Below are 26,823 nucleotides of genomic sequence, written 5' to 3'. Positions count from 1 at the left end.
AAATCAAGGCTGGAGAATCCTGCATTGCCTGAGGCACTGAGGGCTCTCCCACGTCGATAGTTAAGGCGTGGAGAAGCATTTGCCGCAATAGTGCTGTCCTTGGCTCCTACAACAAAGCACCAGTGAAGTCAACACAGCCACTGAGTTGCGGAGTCTGATACCAGACTGGTCTGTTGAAGCCAATGTTGTAAGCATCAATATTGTATAGTGAAAACTGAAGAGAACAGTGTATGAACTTATGTGGCAAGCAACGCAGATATAATTAAACAGCAGATGAGTGATTGAAATTTGAAGCCAAGATACAATACTGTACACAGTAGTCCGGTACCTGGTGGGTGCTCATTCGAAAGTCTGTTGGGTATCCAGCTGAAAGGTGGTAAATGTGAAAAGTGATAAAGAATTGTGAAATGGAAATGGTCCTGCTACCGGTCAAGCACAAGCAAAACCCTTTGCACATTTGAAAGTAATTGAGGAAAAAGTCTATGAAGTTGATCTGAGCCTGGTTGAGGGGAATTCGAGGTGAATAGTGAATCACCTAAGAAATTGAGCAATTGTGAAAATCTGAAAACGGAAAAGAGTGTATTTATTTGTCGTATCAGTCCCTTTGAATAAATGGACTTTGAAACACAGAGACTTGGGCCCAGAAGACCCTGTTTGCTAATATTGAACTGTATCCTCGTGCTAGAGAAGCCAGAGACTGTGCTAAGCTAGAGTGTGCCGCTGTATCCTGTGCTGAAAACGCAGGGAAGGGAGGCCCACTGCCTGAACATCTTGACACATTTTGTGAATACTTCTTTCTTTTACATGACATTGTTTCCCACACGATTTGTATTTAGCTGTAAGGATTGGCAATAGGTTTATTAGTATTGGTCCTTTTATTTTGAGAAGACACCACTAGGACTGCGTTATTTGATTGTCATAGCTTGCTCCCATCTGTAGATTTAGGATTAGAAGGGCGTTTTTTCAAACCCTTTTTAAGTGCAATAAACACCCTTGAACTGGTTCACTTGTCTGTCTTACCGTTCATACCATGTCTTCCTTACAACATCCACAGCACATCATAGAGTGTGCGATTTGCCAATCATTCTCAAATAAGACTCTGCAGGGTAGTAATGTGCTACTGATAGCCTAACTCGACGATGAAGGTGGACTCTCCGACTCTGCTTCTGTACAAAGTCATGCTTCACTAAGACAGGGTAGGTCTATGCAGCGAACCACCTATAGATTGCACGAGGAACCATCAAAAAGCAGAAAAAGGGCACATCCAGCTCCCCACTTCAGGTGCCTCGTCGCAGACTACACCACCAGCCAGAAAGTCACAGAAATCCTCATCCACAGTCTATGTACGGTAGGCCAGTTTCATTGTTGAAGGTCAAAGGTCCTACACTAACATTAGCAACGCCAACCATACCATCCATGACCACACCGCTGAGAAGACCTAGTCGTCGTTGGCCACGAAGACCTCCTCGACAGCAAAAACCTCATTGTCGATTACCTCTAAATCTTCATTGATGCCTGTAATAACCTGCCTCGCCGACCAGAACTGCTGCACCTGCTTCAACGGTTGGACACCATCGTCGACGGTCACAAAATCCTCAGACTTAATCTACTACGTCCTCAACTATAAATGTTGCTTCTGTAACACTTCTGCAGCTGAAATCCTCAGCTTTCGGTGTTCTCCCACAACCATCGTCTGGCCCTTGGCACTAACACAGCTGCAGCCATGTAATCCCTGGTGACCTCCCTCAAGGAGAAACATTTTCTGTTTCCACAGAAGGGGAGTTCAACCCTACCAGCCAAGATTTGGAGATGCCCCCGCCAAAGGAAACACCTCTACTGGTTCCACAATCCGACTACACTGGCCAATAGACTTCTCTCTGGACATACTAGCCACTTTTGTTTTACAGTTAAATCCAAGGCTCCCAGGCCAATATACACCATCCCAGATAATGTTGGTTCTGCGGCCGGGACCTAGTGGAATTCCTGTGCCCCTTCTCCCCATGAGAGAGGCACTATCCTGCTCCCTCCTACCTCCGCAAGGGACGACCAACCTCTCCAAAAGCCCCTGCAATTGTCGGACACAGACACTGATGGGACTGACCCTCAAGATTAGGTATCCACCGTACCACAGACAGATGATTTTTATATATATTATTCCAGGTGATGGTGAACCAGAGGAAGCTCCTACTAGAGACTCCCTGCCAGATGAGATTGGATCGTTTGAAGCCCTGATGGGTAGAGCTACAAGATGTTTGCTTTGGATATTTAATAACAAAAGGAGGATAGCCTCCTTCATCAAAGACGCAAGCAGCACAGAAAATCTATCTTGGCTATACCTTTGTTAGACAATGTTTGGGAGGATGGGCTTCTCACTATGACAAACCAGTCCACAGCGCCTCATAAAAAGGAAAGATTCGGCAAGTACAGGGTCCCAGACAATGCTCACCTGCGAACACAAACACCTGACTCTGTATTTTCTACAGCAGTAAGGTAACTGTCCACAAATCCCTTTTCCTTTGGCTCAGTTTTTCTGGATCAAGAGGGTAAACGCCTGGACGCCTTCATGCCTTCACTAAGAGTGTATTCACTGCTGCTGCCAACACCATTAAGGCCGCTAATGCAATGGCCATACTGTTATGCTCACCTGGTCTCTGAGGGGACGTTTGGGCACGGTTGCAGCCTTCTCTGGAAGTGGATGACCCCTGTCGGGCTTCTTCCCCTGCATATATGCTGTGGGCTGCGACAATTGGTGACACTGCTCCTGCGTGGATATGAGAGATCGTAAGAATGCTGCTATGATGCTGTTGTCTCTCTCTAACCCTTCTTCCCAAAGTAGGCTGCGCATGCGCCGACCCATATAGGCTCACCTGTTGATTAATGATGGTACAGTCCTCATTCAGGGAAATCCCATTTTCTTAGGACTTTTCGAGAATATGTCCTACTAGTCTCCATCCTATAAGACACCAGCTTACAGCTCTTCTTACACCTACCGGAATAAATCCCAGTACTATAGGGGCAACCAATGCTGCTGCAGATCCTCACAATCCAGGGGACAATTGTCAAAGCAGCCCTGACTTCGTGCCCTCCATTTCAGCACCCCAGTGGGAGTAAGACTATCACAATTCGTCGAGGAGTGAAAAAACTTCACTGTCGAAGAATGGGTGCTATCCCCCATCCAGTAGGGACATACGCTAGAGTTTATCAAGCGTCCACCTACCATCCCCACAGTCAAGAAAGCAGAGAAACTGCATCTACTGCAACAGTCTGTTCACTTCTATCCAAGGGAGCCATACAGTGAGTCCCACACTACTCTAGATACTTCCTGGTAAGAAAAAAGTCAGTGGGTCGGAGGCTGATTTTAAATCTCGGGTTATTAAATCACACTGCAGCAGGTGCTATCAGAATTATAGCACCTAAACTACCTGGCGTCTCTACACCTGAAAGACTCTACTTTCACATCACTATTCATGTGTCACTGCTTTTAACTACGCTTTGTTGTCACAGGACATCATCATCAATTCAAGGTGCTGCCATTTGGCCTCCGATCAGCCCCACAGGTGTTTACCAAATGCCTTGCCCCAGTAGTAGCACTTTTCCGCAGAGGGGGCCCACGCATTGACCCCTATCGACGACTGGTTGGCGAGAGCCACGTCGTATGCCAAGGCAGCACACAGCACCTCCCATTCTTTCTGCAATCCCTAGGGTTCTCCAATCGTCCAAAGTCACGTCTTTTTCCTTCTCAGTATGCTCTATACCTGTTGGTCATCTCGACACCCTTTCTTGCACAAACTCGTCACAGTAGAGAATATCTACCCTCCTCACCAAGGTCCCACACCTGCGCCCCAGGCGGTATCTGTCTGCAGCTACAAGTCCGTGTTGGGCATGTCATCCTGCATCCCTCTGTTGCCTCACTGCTGGCTCAGCATGCAGCCCCTAGAAGAGTTTCTAAACGCTCCCTGGAAACGGGTGTTGCGGTCCTGCCAGGACCAAATCCAGCTGAACCCACGCTTTAGAAATCTGCGCTGGTTCTCAAAGCTCACTTGATCCAGGGCACCACCTTTCATCTGCCTGTTCACCAAGTCACAGTGATGAGACACTACACTGGAGGGCTGGAGCGCACATTCAGACGGTCTGCATACCAGAGGCCTTTTGATAGAGGAAGAGCAAGATCTGCATATCCGCTTCCTGGAACTGGGTGCAGGCCTTTAGGCACCAAAGCCATTCCTTCCAAGAGTCAGCGGGAAGGTGGGGCAGAGTTTTTACGGACACCACCACAATCTTCTATATACGCAGCAGGGAGGAACAAGATCTCCCTCCTTGTTGGAAGCAGAGTCTCTGTGGCACTGGGCGTTGAAACCTCTTCACCTCCCAGGGATACAAAATACCACTGCGGATTCCCTCAGCAAGGAACTATGCAGCTGTTGCGAGTGGAAGTTGCAGGAGGAACGGCTCCAACAGGTTTCCCCCTCTCTGGGGAACCCCAGACACAGAATTATTTGCCACCTACCACAACAAGAAGCGTTGCAGAGCATTTGCCAGCAGGTTTCCACAACCAGAGAGCCTGGAATATGCCTTCACGTTTCCATTGAAAGGGAAGTCTTGCTTTTCCTTCCCGCCAATTCCTCTGGTAGCATGGGTCCTATGTGTTTTCAGACATCAGTGCAAATTGAATCATCGAAGTGGCCCCTGCATGGCAAAACAGTTCTGGTACTCCAGCCTTCTTGAACTCTCCTCCGCTACTCACCTGGTGAAACCTTATCCTAATCGCAATCTGCTATCCAGGAACAAAGGGGAAGTTCACCACCACGATCCAGCCTCCTTCAACCAGACGGTCTTGCTCCTGTGTTCCTAGAATTTGGCTCTATTGCGCTACCTCAAGACTTCACAGAAATTCTGGCATTGGTTTAAGCCCCATCTAGACTTACTTGTTGCATCAACAAATGGAAAAGGTTTAAAATATGGTGCAAAACCAATAAACTGGATTAATTTACAATTCAACCAGCCAACATCCTGCTATATCGGTTATCTCTGGCACGCACCTCGATTATGGTGCATTTAATAGCGATCTCAAGATGCCCCCGTTCTCATGCAGCACCTTCTCTTTGGTCTCACCGCTTAGTCAGAGAGTTCCTCAAAGGGCTTTTTCCATTTTGTTTCCCCAATCCAACAACAGCCGCCTGCAAGCTCAATGTGGTCCTTTTCATCCTAATGCAACCCCCACTTGAGCCAACGCATAAAGCCCTGCTCAAATTCCTATTGTGGAAGACTGCATTCTAGTGGCCATCACCTCCACCGGTCGGGTTGGAGAAATGCAAGCAATTCTCATGCAAAGCACCCCATCTATCCTTCCACAAATCTAAGGTGGTTCTGCATACCAATTCTGTTTGTGCCCAAGGTGGCATCCTCATTTCATCTCAATCTACCCATTGTATTACTAGTCATTTTTGGGATCGCTGAGCTTTAAAATGACATTACCTGCACCGAATGATTGCGGCAGACTTTGCAGGGGTTAGTCGCGTTTGGACCATCTGGAACTGGGAAAGCACTGTCAAAATCTTCTATTGCCAGGTGGGTTTCCTCCTGTATCACCTACCATCAGCAGGTGGGCAGACCTCTCCCTGGCAAGCCCAAGGCCCAGTCCACCATATTGGTAGCCGCCGCTACGGCATTCCTCTCTGGCGTCCAACTTCTGGACCATCTGCAAAGCAGCGACATGAAGATTGCTGCACACATTCACTAAGTTCTACTGCGTTGATCGAGTTTCAGCCGCTGAATCTAGAGTCGGCCAAGCAGTACTGTGACCTGTTTGCGTGCGGTTAGCGCCTTCTGTGGTAGCTTTTGCTACAAGGAGCTTGCCTCCACCCTTTATGGTTATATGGTAATGTTTGTATTCTATTCACAGCATGTGAATCAATGAAGGATCAAATGTGGGAGGAACTAGTTACTTACCTATAACTTGTATCTTTCACATAAAACCCTCCCGGTTACCCCTCTTGGCTCGTCTTGGTTCATACTGCCAATACCCCTATGTCCCGTCACCTTTCTTCCATACTGCATGGGCGTCCCTCGCTAGGGATGAGAGATGGAACCTTTTTTAACCAGAAAAAAACCTTCCCCTTCAAATTTAGAGGCGTTAGGGGGCGCAGCCCTGGGAGCATGCGCTCCCCTGACTCCGCCCACCAGCGCCATTCCTCAGTCCCCTTTTCAGCATCGACGGGAACGTGCTGATTTTCACCAGCGCTCCTGGTTTTGGCTTTGGCAATGTGAACCATGTGCTCTTCCCTGGATACTTTCCTCTGTCTGTCTTCTTTTATCAATCAGGCACTGGGTCCTCTGGCGCCACACTCCTCCCTGGCACACGTTGACTTCAGCGGGCTTCAACAGGTGTCCAGCCTGCGAGGGGCTCTTCTCTACATCCAATCCCCATGCTCTTTGCCTCTGCTGCCTTGGCCCTGACCGCGACTGGGAGGGTTGTACTATGAGCAACGCTCTTACATGCTTTGAAGAACAGGCTAGCTAGGTGGAGGGAGCTCTTCGAGAAGTCGCCTGCAGAGGACTTGAAGGACTTAGTCAGACATAAGTCAAGGCCCAAGAGGACCGCTTTTTTCCAGCACACCCCACAAGGGTGACTCCTTCCCAAGGAAACACCAGAGCGGGAGGAAGCTTTCAGGGTCTCACACCAGCACAAGTACCGAGGCTAGCTTAGCTTCCGGCCGCCATGCCGAGGGGTCCGTAGACACTGCTGAGGGACCAGGACCGCAAAGTTCTTTTACCGGGTGTACACCCGAGGGGCTACGCCCTTGCACCTGTAATATGTCCAAAGGGGCGCCTGCACACAGCACTACCGGTGAACTGCCGAGGGCGACATGCATACCAGGCCTCGGCCTGAGGTGCAGCGTAGGTCTCATGATCCACCGCCAAGAATCCTGGAGGAGGCCGGGCCCAGTGAGCCAAGCGCCACAATTTAGGCACGTGGCACACAGCTTGAGGAACAGAGCAGGTGGGAGAACGAGTTACAAGGTGGGACTGGTGTCAATCAGGTACGTGGCATACAGCTTATCCATCAGCATTGCAGGGGACGTTTAACCCACAACAGTCCGAATTTGCACCAGCAGCCGCTCGTCAACATCGCCTGCCATCCGACCGGCTTGCAAGGACATGTTCTTTGAAAAGTTCCTCACTCTTGAGATCTCCTCATATGGGGGCCATTCTTGGGGATGTGATCAGGGACATGCTCCCTCCAGCCCCTACGCCTGCGCTTAGTCATTCCTCCTATGGCTCCAGCGCAGCAGGCCCCAGTGCAGCCCCTGCTGCCCGTGCCGGCACCTTTTGATTCTGGCTCCGCTGCTTCCCACAGTTAAGGCAGTTCTGCACCAACCTCCGCTGCAGCCTCCGGCTCCGGTCTGCACACCTCAGCCCTCAGTGCCCAGCACTCCTCCATCTGCTCTGGACCAGCTCAGACGCCCTGGTGGACACAGATGAGGAAGAAGACCCTGACACATCAGCCAAGGCCTTCCACGAACGACTTGTGGGTCTGGCAGAGAACTTGGGCCTTCCTCAACGTCGAACAACCAGAGTCAGGGGTACTTGCCAAGGTCCTCACTCTATGCTCCGCAGCTAGAACGTTGTCGCCTTGGCCAAGAAGGGGCACAAGCCCCACTCGGCCCAGCCGGTCAATCGGCGCCTCAACGACAAGTATAGGCAAATGGAGGGGGGGATCCACTCTTGCTGTCGGCACACCCTCAACCGCCCTCTTCTGTGAATGTTGCGGCGTCACTCTACTCAAAGCCTCAATCGTCCTCTGCGCTGCTACGACAAGGGGCGGGCATTCAGCACGTTCCACAGCTTCCAAGAACTGAGGTCCAGACAGCCTGACTGTTCTCAGTCAGCACCGGCACAAACAACAAAAGTGGGGAGCAAGGGCTTTTTTTTTCAGTTCCCCTCCTTGTCAACTGTCTCCGAGGGAAAGAAGCATGACGTGCCCCTTCAGATCCACGTTTCTCCGGTGGGGGGCAGACTTGCCCTTCATGCACAGTTTTGGCGTTAGAAGTTCGCGGACCCCTGGAACCTATCCGTAGTTTCCACGGGGTACTGCCTACCGATCCCTTCCTCTCCTGCCTCCCCCCCCCTCCACTCCCACAGATTGGGACGCAACTCTGTTGGTGGAAATTCAGTCGCTTGTGAAGAGCCAAGCAGTGGAAGAAGTCCCAGCCTCCCAGAGAGGATTGGGCTTCTACTCCAGGATTTTCACCATACAAAAGGAGAACTAGACTGGCCCTGAGAGGAGTTTTTAGACCTTTCCACCCTCAACTTCTCCCTCCCTCTTCAAAAATTCAAGATGGTTACGCCAGCACTCATTGCAGAGACATTGTGCAGCGGAGACTAAGTGCTCCCTGGATATGAAGGATGCTTATCTACACGTCCCCATTTAGCAGCCACATTGCTCCTCAATTCTGGATCATGAGCTGCCATTGCCAATTCAGATTCTACCCTGTGGCCTCATTTCAGCCCCCAGGGTATTTACCAGGCTCATGAATGCAGTGACAGCCCTCCACAGGGCCCAGGGCCACCAAGTCTACCCGTACCTGGACTGGCTCGTCAGAGCAGGATCTCCGGAGGCGATACATCGCACTTCCTCCACTCTTATGATCACACTCCACAAGCTGGGATTTTCATTCAACCTCCAGTCTCAGCTGCAGCCTACGCAGAGCCTCACCTTTCGGGGCCTCATATGAAACACAAGCTCTGGTACAGTTTTCCCCTCGGACGACAAAATCACGGCCATCAAGAGGGCCACTACTCTCATCCTCACCCGAGAAGTGACCTCGGCCTGGTGGTACCAACATTAGGTATCATGGCAGCGGTCCTACTTGCCGTACCCCACATGAGACTCAAGATGAGGAGGTTACAGCTTCACTTTCTCAGCCTCATGGAATCAGGAGCGGGTCCCAATCTGAGCTTGTGAGCATTCCTCCTCCTCCACCCACACCTCACATGGTGGTCCAGGGACTGCAACCTGCGGACGGGCAAGCCCTTCCGGCAGCTGGCCCCGCAGGTCACCAATCACCACGGATTCCTCCCTGGAAGGCTGGGGGGCCACTCTGGACAACTAGTGTCCATGGAGTCTTGACCCTGCAGGAGCAAGAGTCTTGTATCAACTGGCTGGAACTGAAAGCCATCTGGCTAGCTCGCAAAGCTTTCCTTCCGCTTATTAGAGGCAAGGTCATCCTCATCCAGACAGACTACTCCACAAGCATGTACAATGTCAACAAGCAGGGTGGTACCAGATCCCCCTCCACTGTGCAGCCTAGCTTTTCCTGATCTACAGGTCACCATGCTAGGAGTATAGTTTCAGATTGCATAGCAGGCTAAGCGTACATTTCATCGTGACACGGGCTACAGATTGTCACTTTTTCCTTTCTCCATTCCCCTTTTAGAGGAATCCACCTCCAACAAGAGGTACTAATTCTCCTGGCTATGAAGGCCTTAAGCCTCTCCCCACCGCAGAAAGGTTGGGGCTTTTATTCAAGGCTAGTAACTATTCCAAAGAACAACCAGGCAGCCCCACAAAACTTTGATGGACCTTTTCTTCTCCCGTGCCTCCTTTCTTACACGAGAAAAATTCAAGATGTTTGTTCAGATCTGTTTCTCCCTAGCAAAAGGAGACTGACTTTGTTCAGTGAACCTGAAGAACGCTCAGTTTAATGTTATTTGGCCTCTCCATTAAAGGTTCCTTTGTCACTGGGAGATTCATACTTCTAGTACACGGTGTTGTCTTTCTGCCTCAATACACCTCTAAGGTCTTCCACAAAGCATATGTCCGCAAGCTCACCTCTGTTTGAAAAGCATTCACATTTATTTAATTTTAATTGTATTGTTTATGGTGCGCACCTAGCTCGAGCAGCAGCGTCCTTTACAACAGGAGGGGAGCTAGAATTGGGCTTGGCTTTTTACACAATAGCTCCGTACTGTTGGTGTAGAGAGAAATTTGTATTCCTCCGGCAGGTATTGTTGAAAGATCCTAGACTTCAGTGGAAGTGGAGGATGGTGGGGGGCATTTTGAGCATCTACTGAGAGAATTCAGGTGTTCGGGCGTGCAGTAGGAGGACTGCTTCAGAGTCTTCTCTTCATGGGCTAGCTTTGACCCCGGTGCAAGAGCCTCCATAGGTGTGGAGTTTAGTCACCAACTGTTTTGGTGTTAAATTTGAAACTGGTTTGTGGATGATAAATGCACTTTTTTATATCCTGGTGGGCAGAGTGTGCAAGTGAAACGTGCAGTGTTGGAGAGATCTAGTCGAATTTGCAGACACCTGTAATGAGACGGGCAGCAGCGTGGTGGGCTGCTTTGAGATGGGGTTGGTGTGCAGCTGGAACCTCACTAAGGAGGGCATTGCTTCCATCGATGTGAGATAACGAGGGCTTGGACCACTTTACAGAATTCGCTGAGGGGAATTCAGGGTCATTTTTATCTTTATTTTTTTCATAGGCTGTATATCTCTAGCCATGCGGTTTGTGCCTTTTTTTTTTCTTTTCTTGCTGTGTGCTTTGGAAAGGCAAGGCTACTGTCAACCATGAAGCCCAGAGATTTGGCAGAGTTTGACATGTGAGGGACGAATTCTTCCAGGCACATGCCATCCAGACGTTGTTGACCTAGTTGTTTGGTGGGGGGAGCGATGAGGACAAATTCGGTTTTGGTCTGGTTCAGTTTGTGCTTTTACCAGTGTTTAGATGACTGCCTCCTGAAGGCTCCCTTGTTGGAGGCGGCTTCAACGTCACTTCACATATTGTTCGATGTGTTCTTCAGATCAGGGCTTTCACTCCACCAGAATAAATCACAACTTTGCTAGGCTGAAAAGAAGGTGGAGGAAGCTTCCTCTCGCATGCTCTTGTGAGCAACTGGAACCAGTCTGCTATGCTAGCCAGCCCTGAAATTATATACCAAGATCTCATCTGGTGGGACAAGTAGCAGAATCTAGTGAGTAGCATGCTGTGTTAACATCCTCTTGTGACGGGTGGCAACAGACTGCTCCCTTCTGGCTAGTGGTGACCCTTAGGGATGCGCTATTTGGTCTGTCTCTGATCAGGCAGATCACATCAATATTCTCAAGCTCAAAGCCGTATTCCGGGCCTAAACACATTCCCTCCATTTTGGTCAGGGTTGTTAATCCAAGCGCATTATGACTTTTATGTTCCATGAAGTTGGAGGAGAGGGTAACCAGATCACTCAAATTATGCAGGCTGACGGTGGAGATCTGGGAGTGGGCCCTCTGTCATTGCATCTTCCTCTAAGCTATTCATTTAGCAGGTGTATACATCGTGTAATTGAACAGCACAAGCAAATTTCAGATCGGTCCATCCTTTTGTTCTGGATCAAATTTCAGCAGTGGTGTACTGTCGGGCAAAATGTTTGCCTTGTGACTAAGGAAAAGTGACTTTCATTTGAGGGATAAAGCTGGTGGGGGGGGGCTTGGGAAGCATCTCAATACTTGCTCCATTGGGGATACTCACTCTTTGGTCCAACAGATCACTTTGTGCTCGCAGATTCCGTTGCTACACGTTTTTGACCTAGTGCAGATCCCCCTGAAATGCCTCAGATTCTGATGACGCTGCTCTGACCTTCCAGGACCTGGTTCTTGGACCTATTGTCGGTACCTTGAATATCTGTTTTTCCCAGTGTACTGTTGAATTGGACTCAGCAGGGTTGAGGTGGAGATGAGCATGGTGGGGGCCAGCTTCTTCTCTCTCTCCCCTCAATCGCTGTTAACGCTCAGGAATCTGGGCCTCCTGAAGGGGCATTTAATCATTTTTGCAGGCGGAAAGCACTCAACACTATCATTAAAGTAAATTTTGAGGTTTTGTTACTGAGCTAGCTAGATAAAGTTCTTTATTTTAGCTCTTAATTACGGGAATTCAACATAGTCCACTCTTGCTGTATTTATTTGGCTGCTCACTTGGCATGGTGAAACTCCTGAGCGCTCCTTTTTTAACCTCTAATTCTGCCATCCATCGGCGCTTTCCTTCTTCTGCATCTCTTACTGCCAGTTAGGTCTTTGCACCATATGTGGCACCTCAGTATGGTATTATAGGCTATTTCACATAAACCATTTAAGCATATGGCTTCAGCTGACATTTAAGCTAATTATGTAGAAAGTTGCTTTGCACCTCCCCCCAACTTTCTTCACAAGGTCATGTCCTTGCATCAATCTTTTTCCCTAATCCGCAATCTTAGACAACTGCACTCATTGGGTGTAAATATGGCTCACCAGTTCTATCTGCACATGAGTAAAGCCTTTCTAACATTTGGAGGCTCCCATCACGGTAGAAAAGCTTCCAAACCATTGAGTGCAAGATGGTTTGTCTCTTGCATTTCTGAATCATATTAGAAGAATGGCAAGGTTGCTCCTTCTCCCGGGTATTCAGGCCCATGCTGTCGCAGCAAAGGACACGGCAGTGGCATGGTTTGCCAAAGCTGCCACCTTGGTCATCATGCACAAGCATTCTAAAACTATTACTGCATGGACACTAGATCGGATGTTGGGTTCGGTCAGGCTGTTCTCCAAAATCATTTGTATGGTTTCTTCCTACCAGGGTCACAAGTGCTTTGTGTTCTCTTAGGACTATGGAGGAAAGTGGACAGTACGTAGGCATGAGTTAGTATCCGCATACAATTTTGAGAAAAATAAACAAATGGTAGTGTTCGAATTTCGGCTGTACCAACATTACGTACAGCTTAAAATTTCAAACAGTTGTACCATACGTGACCATTATAGTGAACAAGGGAAGCAGGTGTTGTGCGCTCCCCTTACCCCCACGTCCCCTTGTTAGCTATAATGGCATCAGTGGGTGCAGGGTGTCCCCCACAAAAGACCCTGCAGCGCCAGTTTACATCCACATAAGTTAAGGGAATAGGCGTTGCAAGGAGTCGGCGGCACACAGCAAAATGTGCTACCAAAAGGTGTGGGGGGAGAGGGGGATGGGGAGTGGATGTTGCCAGAAATGTCAGCGGGGTAAAAAACAAGTCATTTTCGTTCAAATAACTTCAGTTTCATCTCCCTCTGACAGTTCACTTTATTTTTGAATGTACATCAGTTAGTCCCCATAGTGACTACTGTAGCCCTAGACCGGAGTCCCTTTCCACCATATGCCTGCCTTCCATGACCAAGTTAGATAGCCCGTCTTTTGGTTCAGGGGTGGTGGGGGTTGAGACTGACTGAGGGGCAGGTAAGGAATATTTGAGGACTAAGTGTGTGTGGGCTCGACCCCCAAAGTTTTGAATTTGGGTGAAATTCTTATTGTGCAGATGCACTGAGCGTGGACTCTCTGTACAGTAGTAAGTCCAGGGAGTCCTTTATTAGCTTAAGTCTCCTTTCGAGGGCGCCTTTAGTTTTACTAAAGTCCACAATGTAATCTTGCTTCTGAGGCTTGTGCATGCTTTGGAAAGTTGATGTGGTAGAACAGCACCCGCTTGTACCAAAACATACCGTCAAGGGTTATGAATGTGGTGATATTCCCTGAAATGGAATGTAGCTTTACTTGATGGTGCACAAAGGCTAGTTCTAGAAAAACAGTATCGAGGTCTACACATAACTTTATCAGATTGGTGCACTGCTTGGATACCACTAATACTCATTCTGATGCTTTTACTGCTTCCATTGAGTGCAGATTCTGCAATTTCCTTAGCTCTGCCCAGTTCCATGTGATAATGTTCCTGCAAAAATGTCACCATGCAAGAATGGCACTGTTTTTTTGCGGAGACATTATTAGGTACATGCAGGTTTTAAAGGGAGCGGGGAACACCCCTGCTCCCATTTACCCCATATATTGGCTCCATTATATAATGTCGCCTATGCCGTTTCCCGACGACTGACGGCAGAGGGTATCAAGTAATATTGTCCCCGTACATTAGTCATTTTCTGAAACTCATGGGCACATTTCTTGGGGGTTGCAGTTTGTCTGCAAACAACCCTTTAAAAGTTTCCTTCACTGATTGGCTCGTTATTGGGTAACCTGAAACCTTGTCTAACTAGGAACAAACGGAACATCGCAGCTGAGGCTATACCTTTGGTAGTCCCAATACTCAATGCACTATCTGCCACAAATGACCTGAATCTATTGGTTGGCACCTACGATTCCATGACCAAAGCCATAGACCCCATTGCCCCGTTAAAACTGCGCAAAGGTAAACCTAGAGCACATCTAAACCCGTGGTTCACTCCTGAACTTAAAATACTACGCTCAGAAAAAAGAAAACTTGAGACACTCTGGAAAATGACCCCCTCTACAGAAAATAGTTAACCTAACCAACATCACAGCCATATATAAAAGCGAGATAATCTGCACCAAAAAAGAAACTTTCAACGTCCGAATAAACCAGGCAGGTTCCAGCACCAGAGAATTATTCAACATCTTAAAGGAATTAGAAAACCCTAATCCACCTGCAGACACATGCACCAAGGACAAACCTTGGTGCACAAGCATTCAGAATGCTCTCTCCTACAAAATCACAGGGCTCCAGACTAAAATAGCTGACAAACGACTCCAATTTACCTTTGTCAATCACTCCATTGCAATCTTGCCATCGACCGCACACCTCAACTCGGGTTTCAAATTCAGCAATGTAACCATACCTGACGTACAAAAAAATTAGTGTCACTGAAACCATTTAACTGTAAAGGTGACAGTTGCCCAGCTCAGATCATAAAAGATTCAGCTAGAGATTTATCTCCCTTATTAACAAACTAATAAACTTCATTTGCCAGTAACTCAGTCCCAAGTAACCTGAAACAATCTTGAGTTCTCCCATTACTCAAGAAACAAACATTAGATCAGTCTATACCCACTAATTATAGACACATTACCACAGTCCCATTCTTGCTGAAAATCTTAGAGTTGCATACCTGCAAATTCAAGACTATCTGGAGACAAACCAACTACTGAGAACTCTTCAATCTGGTTTTAGCCCCCAACATGGAACAGAAACTGCTCTTGTCGATCTTAAAAGCCAGATCGACGAAATAAAAGACAAAGGCAGAGTTGCCAGCCTACTTGTCTTAGACTTATCGCCAGCCTTTGATCTGGTTGACCATAAAATCTTATGCGACCACCTATTGTCGGCAGCACACTTTCCCACTCTGCTGTCACGTGGATCCAATCATTCCTCGCAAACGGAACCATGCGTGTCTTCTCACCCACAGATGCGGCCAATCCGATCCCCATCACCTGTGGTGTCCCACAAGGCTCCTGCGTATCGCCCACTTTGTACAATCTTTCCAAAGCCCCTATTTGATAAACTGGACCATCTGGGTGTCACCTACACAAACTATGCAGACGCCAGCCTGATACTCCTAACATTATCACGCTCATATGACATAGATGTTTGTCGGATTAACGAAGTCTACACGATCATTCAGGCATGGATGGCCACTGCCTGAATGATAAGACTGAGCTGCTCCTAGTTGGCTCACCTAACAACCTGTCGAAACTGAGTCCCAACTACAGCAGCATCCTCATTGATGGGGAATAACATTCCCATAGCCAAAAATGTAAAAACTCTTGGTTTCTACCTCGATGCCAATACCAATCTAACCAAACCGGTTAATATGACTGCTTCAGCCACCGCCTACACTTGCAAGCGGATCAGGGCTTGCAGACCGCTACTGTCCTCCAATAGTTGCCTCATACTGGCCACAGCTGTCTAAACTGGACTACTGCAATGAATGGCCTTATACGTAAGAGCTAACAAATCCATAATCCACAAACTACAGGTTATGCAAAATAATGCGCCTATAGCTGCATTAAATATACCAAGAAGAGAGCACATTTCGGCAACTAGGAAGCTTTGCAAATGGCTTTCCATACAAGAAAAAATGGGTTTAAAAACCATCTGCCTCACCTACAAAGCTCTGAACCACCAAGCCCCACCATACCCCAAGGACAAATTCACTCCGAAACGGTCAGCCAGAATCACTAGATCTACCAACACTTCCTGCCTGGTGGTGCCCATATCCAACCTAAAAAGAGCTGGCGGGACCAATTTCCTGGTTCTAGCCGCCCAATTATGGCATACACTCCCACAGGACATTAATACTAACCCAACCTTTGAAAAATTCAGAAGTCGCATCATATGGTTACTGAATAAAAAGTAACTACACTTACCCTACATCTAACATCACACTGTAATACTATCCCCTTATGTATAGCTCTCCCTCCCTGTTTCACATCCCATACCTGTCAATGCTCCCTACCTACCCTGTATCCATTTGTTATGTTGAATCTATCATCTGCAATATGTATGTATAAACTGAATCTGTATATATAAACCATCATGTAACCACGATCTTCACCTCAAGCGCCCAGATACCCCTGGGTCAGGCACGCTATATATATAAAACAAACAAACTTGGTTCATAGTGGCCAAGCATGATACACATTCTACTTTAAATGGAACGCTTTACACATTTCTGATTTTCTTGTAAACATCCTGTAATGTCTTTGTTATGCTCCACCCTCATAAGCATTATGCCGTAGCCCTTTTTCTGAAAGGTTTGCGACCATACCTTGTCAGCACTAGTATACTCTGACCAAGAGTCTATTAAGAGCTCCTAATTTATATATTTCCATGCATACGACAGTCCCCATTTTAATTCTGGGATTTGTAGTTGCACATATAAAATGGAAAAAACAAACTAAAGGTACCCTAATTCCAAAAGAAACATTGATTAGATGGCTTTCTCATGCACACAAATGGGGAACTTAAACATTCTGATCACCTCTCAATCCCCTTCTTTCTGCATGAGGATTCTGTTCCTCTTAGAAACGTTTACCTCACTCTGAGAAAGTGGCTCCCTCTGACACTCATGCACATTCTGGCTCATTTATGACATTTCCCTTTGAATAATTTCTTGTGAAGTGCCCCCGCAACCACTCTACCTGCACTCGGTGGTATGCACAAGGCTCTTGCGTGCATTAGCTGAATGTTAGCCACTCCCAGCCTGGAACATTGCTTTACCACATGATTCTTTGCTCAGTCCTAGAACGCATTCTTCAACTGGAGGTTTACTTTACTGTTCTCAAACTCTATTCCCTTGCTCCTCTTTTGTGTGTAGTGAACACCTTGCCCTTCCTGGTTCTCGACGCTCTCATGTAGCACTTTTTACACAGGGTAGCGTAGATTCCATCTTTGTTGTTGCCAAGTCAACCACCTGATTGTGTATGGGATCACCATTGGTCCAAATCTCCTCCCTAACCCGATGACACTTTGAGCATATATTGATCCCCTATATGATCACATTTGAGTCTCGAGATGCACTTGTTATCTAGTTCCTGCGACCCCAAAATAGCCTTCAAATCTGTCTTCAGCATTGTGCTCCCTTGTCCTAATAGTCTTTCTCCAATACTATGCTAGTTTCCTTTTCATAATGCATGTCCAGCTTTTTTATGGTGACTTCATACATAATTAAGTTGCCACTCAATCCTCCATTTTCGTAATCCTCTCCAAGAGTGTTCTACCTAGGCCCTGGAAGATACTTGAGAATGGAGAGCCCCTCTAATCCAAGACACTAACATTTTGGACCATGTACTGCTAGCCCAAAATCCTGGAGGTCCTTCCATATTTACCAATTAACATAGGTAGACAGAAGTGATTGAATGAACAAAGGAGATACTAGAATACTTGACATGGCGCACTTGGAAATACACAAGGGACTACCAGGGCCATCAAGACCAATACAAACATTTATTAAGGTCTGCATAGCAAATTAACACTATGTTCTGCACTTTCCTGAAGAGTGGTTGTCTTTGTATTTGGCCTGATACGATCATTGTCTTAATTTCTGCTTGAACCCTTAGCAGTAGGGGTTAAAAACAGGTCCCACAGATGGAGATATTTGCCCAGCCTTCACAAGCCTGCTTCAACTAAATCCTTTTGAATCTCGCCTCCCTCCAGAACTCCCTACCTTGGGGTTCTGCATGTTCTTGGTGAGAGATGGAGGGGATAGATTGGGGGTGGTGGTGGAAGCAGATGGTGGAAATAAAGTTGACAGTTGTAAACCCACCAATGTGAATATACAATGACCAGAGGGCTAAAACAATAACGATTATTGCAGTAGACAAATATTGTATTTTTTATTTGTGATTAGTTCTTCATGGCCTAGAATGTTAAGCAGCTTTTGTTGATTTCATGAAAACATTTTTTCTGCATGCCTTTTAAATGTTTAATCAGCAGGTGCACAATTAAACACTAACATGTACCTCTTTTAGCAAATTGCCTTTAAAAATTTGGTTCAGAGGAATCGTCAGACAGAGCATCAGACGAATAAGCCCCCTCCCTCGAATTCAGTCATACATTTGCCATTTATCATTGTGAACACCAGCAAAAAGACTGTGATAGACTGCAGCATTTCGAATGACAAGTAAGTCACAGTATATCTTATTAAGGTAGCATTGTGTTTTGCATTTATTTGATGTTCTAATAGTTCATCTCTGTAATAAAAAAATAGGAAATGAACAAAGTAGGTAAAGTTGAGCAAGAAGATCGGTTGCCATGAGGCGCAAACATTGAAGACTACGATGGTCATGCATTCTATGTTGTACGTTTTTTTTGTTTCTAAAATGAGTAGTAGTACAGTAGGAAATTGCAGATACTGGTATTAGGTGGCAGGATGTAGCTGGTGAGGAACACTAATGTAAAAAACACAAATGAGCAAGGTCATGGAAATCTAACTGCTGAAAATAGAGCAATTGAATCCTAGATTTGTCAACATGACTTGGTGGACACAGAATTACAAAAAAGTCTGTATACTGCAGTTCGGATTTAATTTGTGTGCAACACTTGAATTTATAAAGCAAAGGACATTCAACATTAAAACATACACGTTATAGTACACAAGTTAAACAATTCAAATGACAAATATTTGAAATACCAAATTCTTTTGCTTATACATTCTCTCGAGGTTCCTTGGGAAGGAAACTCGAGAACTTAGTGGAGTAATAGTCAGGTAATCAGCACATTTGTGTGGGAACAATCTAGAATTTCAGTAGTTAGATTTCCATGACATTGCTCATTTGTGTTTTTTATATAAATGTACCTACCTGGGCAGAGCAAGGCATTAACCAGGCGCCCCGTTCAATACTTGTAGCTGGTGAGGGACAAATGTATGTGGAGTTGTGGAGGAAAATGGTTTGGGGGATATGGCTATGCAAGACTATCCGATATTCATAAAATAGTCTATTGTTACAGCATTGTATTAAAATTAACAAGCAAGCAGCCGTTAACAGCGAATGCCTGCAAAATATCAAATAACTAGATTTCGATATTTAAAAAATTTGCCTGAGGGGGTAGTTTAGGAACTGTTTACAACTTGAGCATTAGGGAATTACAGTAGTTGGGTTTGAACACCCAGGAAACTTCAAACCTTGGTGAATTGAAGTCTGTGACGGAATGTTCCTGTTGTCGGAGTTGCTAGAAAGTATTTGCTGGCAGTAAATGATGGTTGAGAACATATATTATTAGAAACCTGTTTTATCTTAACATTGCATTGGGATAGATTAAATGAGCGCTTTCATTAAGCGTAATAGTTCAGTTTGGGTCTGACAATGCAGCTGTCCTATAGTTGATCTCCATGGTCTTTCTCAATTAAAACTGCATGTCCTCCCTAAAGGACCATGACTCATCTATGAAGAAGAGTATACATAAATATTTCTCTTAGGTGCTTCACTGACACCAAAATCATGTCCTGGTCTATTGCATACTCCCACATTTTAGCCTATCTTTAACCTGTGATGTATTACATTGGAAGTTCAGTATAGTTTGAACTAAGAGTGTACTCTGACATGTTTTTCGAATGGCTATGAATGTCCCTTGCAGTTTTGGTAAATGTGCAAAAGCATGAACCATGTCTTATGTTAATTGTAGGCATTTCTTCTGCTGCTAAAAGTTTGCAAATGTTCCTCAACACAATTATTGAGCTAAATGCGAATACCGGACCTGCTGCCTTTTGGACTTGCAAAACATTTACTCAAGCATTAGATTCTTCATAGGTTTTGAATAGTCCAACTGCGGATGCTAAACTTTGATAAGGTAGCAGTTACTGTAATGATCCTACACACAAGACAATAAAGCAGTGAAGCCAAAGGTAAGAAAAGATACCACCCCTGTGATTGCACTTTTTATTATGCTTTAAACTGAAGCATGCAACTGCTTCTCCTGATTGAAGCTTAATTCAAACTTGTCTATTGTACGTAAACGGGGATTGCTGTTAGAAAGTCTGGAGGGATAGTGAAGTGACTACCTAAAATGTTGATTTTTGGGGTATATCTTTTAATCCCAGGTTGAAGATTACTTTAGTCAACGTTTAACTGCAATGTAGGGTAAGGGACTCTTGTAGGTGTTTGACAGTCGAAGGATGGGAATAGGCAACCTGCAGGACCTGTTATTATACTGCTTTTAGACACACGTTTCAGGCTAAGCACCTGACAGAAGGATGGGGGTGGAGCCTGGGTCTATTGGACTCGCAATATAAAGTGGTCTTTGGTGTCCTCAAAGGAGAGCTACACATTGCCTGGCCAGAAGTGATCTTGAGTCTCAACTGAAGCAAGCTTAAAAAAAAATCCTTCGCTTTAAGAAAGATTTTCTAGCGCTAGATAAGGCTTATTCATTTGACAGAAATATTTGTTTGCCTCTGACTGTCACTTATGACATTTGGGGCTCAGTTTTAGTGAATGGCAGGTACTAATTGGGGAGCTTTTTTTTTCTTTTCTCTGCCCTTTTACCTTTATTCCATACAGTGAATGTTCTTAATGCATTATCTCCACCTTGGATTATGGTGATAGTTCGTACTTCCACACCTAACGCAGTACTGGAGCTAAATAATGGTTTACAAAAATATGATATTAATCCTTACAAGATTGACTGATATGACTTTTAAATATGGATATCCGAAAAGAGAACAAAGAGAAAAATGAACCCAAAGGTTGTGAGAATTTGATGGACGTATCACTGACTGCAGATGGTGACTTGGGTCCAACCAACGGCGGGACCAGACAGCCATGATGGAAAGTTACCATAAAACTGACTGGGTTGCTGTGCACCAGTTGAAGCAATGCCCCTACAGGTAGAAGGAAGGCTAATGCTGGTGATTTTAATGGCATCAGAGAAAAGCAGATGGTCCTATATGCAAATACTAGGACCAGTCGGGAGAGTACATCAGACTCTCTGATCTGGAGCAGGGTCATAAACTGCAAGACTCCACTTCTGTCTTCAACGTCGAAGGACACCAACATTGGATTATCCTGTGATGTTGAATCCATGTACTTCTACATAGCATGGGCAGCAGCGCTAGAAAGCAGGTCAATAAACCAGGGGCAACGGGGGACTTTAGTGGGTCTCAGATTCAGAGAGGCGCACAGTACTAGACAAAAATCACGCCCACTATCTATACGAAGCAAAGGCAAGTTTGCAGACCATTACAACAATGTGGCAGTATGTCTTTCAACTTCACTAGTTCATTCTGCCGTTGCCTGCAGACTCCACCTTGCTTTCACAGTGAGCCTCCGACCTGTCTTGGGCCTACACTGGGTACCCCAGTCCAAAGTAAGAAACCACAATCCCTCTTGGTGTCCTAGATCAGCACACATAAGGCAACACATGGCAGTGTGTATTCAGAATCTATTCTGCACACGAACGTATACCAGAGTCCAGTCTGAGCTCATTTTATTTATTGTACCTTTGGTAGGTGCTTATACAACAAGTAAATTGTTTCAAATCGCCCTCAGGGCAACAGGGAGGAAACGTGGACTTAAAAACTATTTATACATTGGAGTTTAAAGATGAACCTACAAGGCTTTGTGAGTATTCAGAACATGCAAGTGCAGAGAGAAGAGGGGATGAGGAAGTGGGGATGTTAAGTGCTGGACTGTCCATGCTTGTGGGTGAGCAGCAGATGTAAGTGCCCAGTATAGTAAGTGCTGGGGAGCGTTGAGCTGCAATAAGTAGGTAAGTGCAGGCCTACAGTGCATAGGCCAGTGGGTGCGGAGGCAAGTGCTGTGTGTAGGCAGAGGTTGAGTTGATTGGGTGTGGGGGGGAGGGGCAGGGCCCAAAGCACACAGTGGCCTTGCCACCAATCGCAGCGACTACGAGATTAGAAGAGGAGGGTAGGAGGAGGTGAAAAGGAAAGTCTTGATGCGTTTCCAGAATTTGAGGTCCGGCTCAAGATGAAGAGGAAGGAGGCTTTTCCATAAGAGGGAGCCAGCTGACGAAAGATCTGTTTAGCGAAACGCTTTACACAGTTGGTACCAGAGGAACATGGAGGTCTAGAGGGAGAGTAGCCTTGTGGCTGATGCAGAGGGATTTGCATTTAATCTGTGCAGCAACCGGGAGAATCCAGCTATTACCTTTTCAGCTAAATAGGCCTGCTCTACTAAGTCATGCATGAATCATTAGTCTTGTTCTTAACATTGTGGGTTCACTCACCTCCAGAGGCACAATGCTCCAAATCTTTCCATCCCCATTCCTCTGTTTAGACGTTCAGAAACCATTCAGCTTCTGCGTGCAGGAACAGTCTGGTTTTGTGAAATCTGAACAGGGATTCAATCAGCTATTGTCTGTGGGGTAGGCAAAACTTGCCCCAGCACCCCTTTGATCACATTTTGAAATGTATGTGCATCATTTGTCTCGTCCTTATTCTGTGAGGTTGGTACCATCAGCAAGGAAAACCCTTCCTGCATGTTCACTGCCCTGCTATCTGTCCTGACTGGAGCCAAGGGACTGCGACATAGCCTTTAAAAAAAGTTGTATTGAAGCTTATTGCAGTTATTGGCAGATTCTGCAGTTAATTTGTGCTTTATATTAAAAGAATTGAGCCAACCATTAACTATTTTAACAAAGGCTGCTTAAATACATAATAGTACAGACTTTGTAAGGAATAAAATGGGTTACTACCCTGTTCCAGTGCATTCTTGAGGCACTTTCCCTTGGACGTGCTGCATATGCAGACACACCACTATTTTACAGGAAAGCATAAACACATGACATCAGATGGCCAGTTAGCACTAGTTCCTAAATACTCAGTGTAACAGGAATTGAATCGGCTTCCTAGAATTTCCCAGATAAATGCCTGTTGAAACACTCTGCCTACAGAAATCGAGGGTAAATATCACATGTCCTGGATGCCATTAAAACTGCACTGCTGCCAGAGGATTTGTAAAGGGTTCTGTCAGTCCCAGCCCTCGCTCTGTGGGTCACACCACCGGCTCAACTGCTTTGCAGTTAGACTTGTTTGGAGGTTTTGATGGCGGCTGGGACTACGTGACCCAGCAGCCTCAGTTGCGTGCAGGATGGCAGTATGCAATGACGTCAGGCCAGAAGCCCTTCTGCACATCGTGTTTTTCTTAGTTTTTTAAATGCATTTATTTTTTATTTTTTTAGGCCAATGACGCTTGACAAGCCTTCAGGAAGTTGCGTCTGTTTCATATATATCTGCATCAGTTTTTTCTGTTTTGTGCCTGGTCTACCTTGACCACCGGGCCTGCCTTTTGTACGAGTCACTTGAACTGTAACCTGCTTTTCATGGTTGATTACCCTGTGCTCGACCATGATAGCATGAAATCCTTACGTATGTACCTGTGGAACTGTTGCTTGCTTCTCATTGTCTACACAGTGCCTGGCCCGGACTGTCAGTCTTGCCCCTGTGAGAGTTCTGTGGTACTACATTAGAGTGCGCCCTCGTGCTGCCCGGGAGCCCCCTGCAGATCTTATTCTTTTGCGTAGTTGTGCCCAGTGCTCCAGATAAGATTTTGAGGTGAGAGTATTTTACTCCCCATTTTTAAACTTTGAGAGTAAATGTGATTTTCAGAGAGTAAAAATGACTTCTCTTTTGCAAGAGAGTAAAATGTATGCGACATCCATACAGTTTTTGCACACGGCGGCTGGAAATCATTACTATGCGGCAGCTTTCTGAATTGTGACAGAATACACCTTTCATAATTACTCTAAGGTCTGGCCATTTGATCTCTCCTGTATATATTTCAATGTTGAAAACACAATAACCTAGCCAATAACATAATAAATCAAACCTGAATTGCATTGTGTTTTGAGGTTAGATAGCAGAACTGTCTTTTGATGTTTAATGAAAGTCCTCATTTTCTGGAGCTATTACTACATAATGGTATGCCAATGTTATGATCCAACAGTGCTGGTGGGCAAGGACTCCATGCTAAATTCTAGATCTAATCTCATGGTCAAATGTTTGTTTATATAGTGCTTTTGGCAAAGCACTGTACATAGAGCATATTTATCACAATTATCACCAAAGTCGTTGCTCCTTTATCGATCTCGAAAGGATGAAAGGCTGAGTTGGCCTTGCCAGGATTGAAACCTGCAACCTACAGATCAGCTACAGATCACAACAGCGAGTGTTCTACCGGCTGAGCTATCTTATTGGCTAACATCCTTCAGTGGTCAGTTAATGGAGTATCGACTGAGGTATAATAATCACGGTGCCTAGATGTTGGACAAACCATGTATGAAGCTCTACATAAAGTTAAATACCTATCTGGATTATCATAGGGACAGTTTTAGCTGAGTTTCAATTACAAATGTAACTAATTTGTTTGTTTTTGAACAGCACTTGCACTTCCTCGAGAGTCAGGTTTTGGATGTTTTAATTGTAGTCTTGAAGATTTGAGAGGCTAGAACACCTGTGTTGGTGTAATGACAATCACTCACCCTTGAGCAAAGACTCTGCTGTCACGGACCATTTATAGTAATGTACCCCATTGACTGCAAAATTGGGTGGATGCAAACTAGACCGTGCATAGTCATAATTTTACACACAGCTTTTACAGTTAGAATGTAAATTAAAAGTGTAAAAATGATCTGCCTCTGCATGATTATGCAGACAGCACAGGAACTCTGAAAAATAAAATTGTGAAATACTGGTTTGCTTTCACTGGAAAAGAAGCATAATTTGTTACTAAATGTTAATTCTCAATTCAAACTTAGTTTTCCATCTTATTAATAATGCAATCCTAAAATGCTAGGAAAATAAATATGCACATTGCTGTTTGCTCCATGAGCAGTAACACAGCAGAAGCTGAATGTAAATAAACCATTCCTTTAATCAGTGTGCAGTTTCTTTTTTTGAAAGGCTTCAGATAAATACATTCTGTTTCAGAGGCTTTTATCCATGGCATTTGCAAATTACATCCATGTAGATATAAATCAAAAGAAGCATTCTGGTTTGTGTCAAGTAACCTGACTTTTGCACTGCCCTCTGCTGTAAACTTGTGTGTAAATGTACACAGGAAAATAAAAAAGCTGTCCTATTTCCAAGATTTTCATGCGTAAAAAGGCCTAGTACACACCTTATCTGTTGGCCTGCTTGTGCCATTTGGGGAGATTCTCCCTATTGTACTTTCCTTGATTCTGTGTACCACTCTGACCCCTCCCCCCCCCCGCCCTCTCCTTGCCTATATTCTCTACAAGTACTCTCCACACCCGGTCCTCCAAGACATTTTTGGTTTTTCTCGGCACTCAGTTTCATACGCAGAGAAATCCGGTGCAACCGTCTGTCGAAAGAGTGGGGGAGTTGCTCTCCAAGGCGGGCAGGTGGGGCCCTGGAACTACAGTCTCGGTACAGAGTTGCATGTCTCTTCTCAGGTCCATGGCATGCTGCATTCCGCTCATCGGCAATTGTCGACTGTTCATGAGGCCCATGCAGGAGTCATCTCCCGGGGTCTGGTGGAGGCCTGAGGTCGTGGAAGGGCTCGGAGAACCTCGTGCGGGGCATGCCCCCAGTGGAGCGAGACCTATTGTTGACAATAGTGACGGGCGCTTCCCAGGTGGGATGGGGGTACACCTCGAACAGTTTCAGGGCCGATCGTCCCTACAAGAAGCGTTGTTGCACATCAACGGGTTGCAGTTGAGGGCGGTGCATTGAGCTCTGAAGTAGTTTCTACCTCTCATTCAGGGTGCAGTGGTTCGTATTTTGACGGACAACACTACCACAATGTTTTATCTTCGCAAGCAAGGTGGCACACACTCCGGCCTGTCTCGAGAGGCTAAGGTGGTCTGGCAGTGGCCCATCCCAGGATTCAGATCACTGCATTCCGTTTACCAGGGGTTCAGAATATGCAGGCGGATGCTCTCAGCAGAGACGTGGGTCAGTTGCACAAATGGAAGCTGAAGGAGCTGCGGTTCTTCAAGAAATGGTGTCTTCCCCCGCTGGACTTGTTCGCCAATGCTGGACAACAAGCAGTGATGCTGGACAACAAGCAGTGCCCTCTCTTTGCCAGCAGGGTGGCTCACCTGGAATCGTAAGGGGGGGTACCTTCTCGTTCCTGTGGACGGGCCTTTTTGCGTATGCGTTTCCTCCTTTTTCTCTGATTCGGAGATCGACCCAGTTGGTGCGCAAGTACCAGTGCAGGGTAATCTTGGTGGCCTCTGTCTGGCCCAGGCAGACTTGGTTCTCGGATCTCCTTCACCTCGCGTTGGAAGGACCACCTCATCTCGGGTCAGAGCCGGATCTGCTATCACAGGACGACTGAAAGGTATGGTATCATGACCTGGCGTTACTCAGCATGGCAACGTGATGACCGTTCCGGGTTTGGACATCTAGGAATATCCTCTGCTACTGGTGAAGGGGGGGGCAGGGGGGGGACGGGGGCGCCTGCCGTTGTCGTTGATCAAGTTGCATTTGACTGCCATCTCCAGGTTCACAAGACCGCGCAACTCTACTCCTCTGTTCAATAACTGGTTGGTCAAGCATTTCCTTAAAGGACTTTTTAGGACATTTCCCCCGGAGAAGAAGTTTGCTCCGGTATGGAGTC

General features: G+C 46.0%; 1 protein-coding gene across 5 annotated transcripts in view; it reads left to right on the top strand.

Moving 5' to 3' along the window:
- TFDP1 (transcription factor Dp-1) overlaps window positions 1-26,823 on the top strand; it is a 774,278-nt gene that overhangs the window by 633,871 nt on the left and 113,584 nt on the right. For all 5 annotated transcript variants that reach the window (XM_069637131.1, XM_069637133.1, XM_069637132.1 and 2 more), the window contains exon 9: window positions 18,259-18,410. In XM_069637131.1, the coding sequence (XP_069493232.1) occupies window positions 18,259-18,410 (152 nt within the window). The remainder of the gene's footprint in view (window positions 1-18,258; window positions 18,411-26,823) is intronic.

This window comes from Ambystoma mexicanum, chromosome 7p (assembly GCF_040938575.1).
Source record: "Ambystoma mexicanum isolate Mex_15411 chromosome 7p, UKY_AmexF1_1, whole genome shotgun sequence".
Lineage (NCBI taxonomy): Eukaryota > Metazoa > Chordata > Amphibia > Caudata > Ambystomatidae > Ambystoma > Ambystoma mexicanum.
Note: the sequence above shows the minus strand (reverse complement) of the source record. Positions and strands in the feature narration are given on the sequence as shown.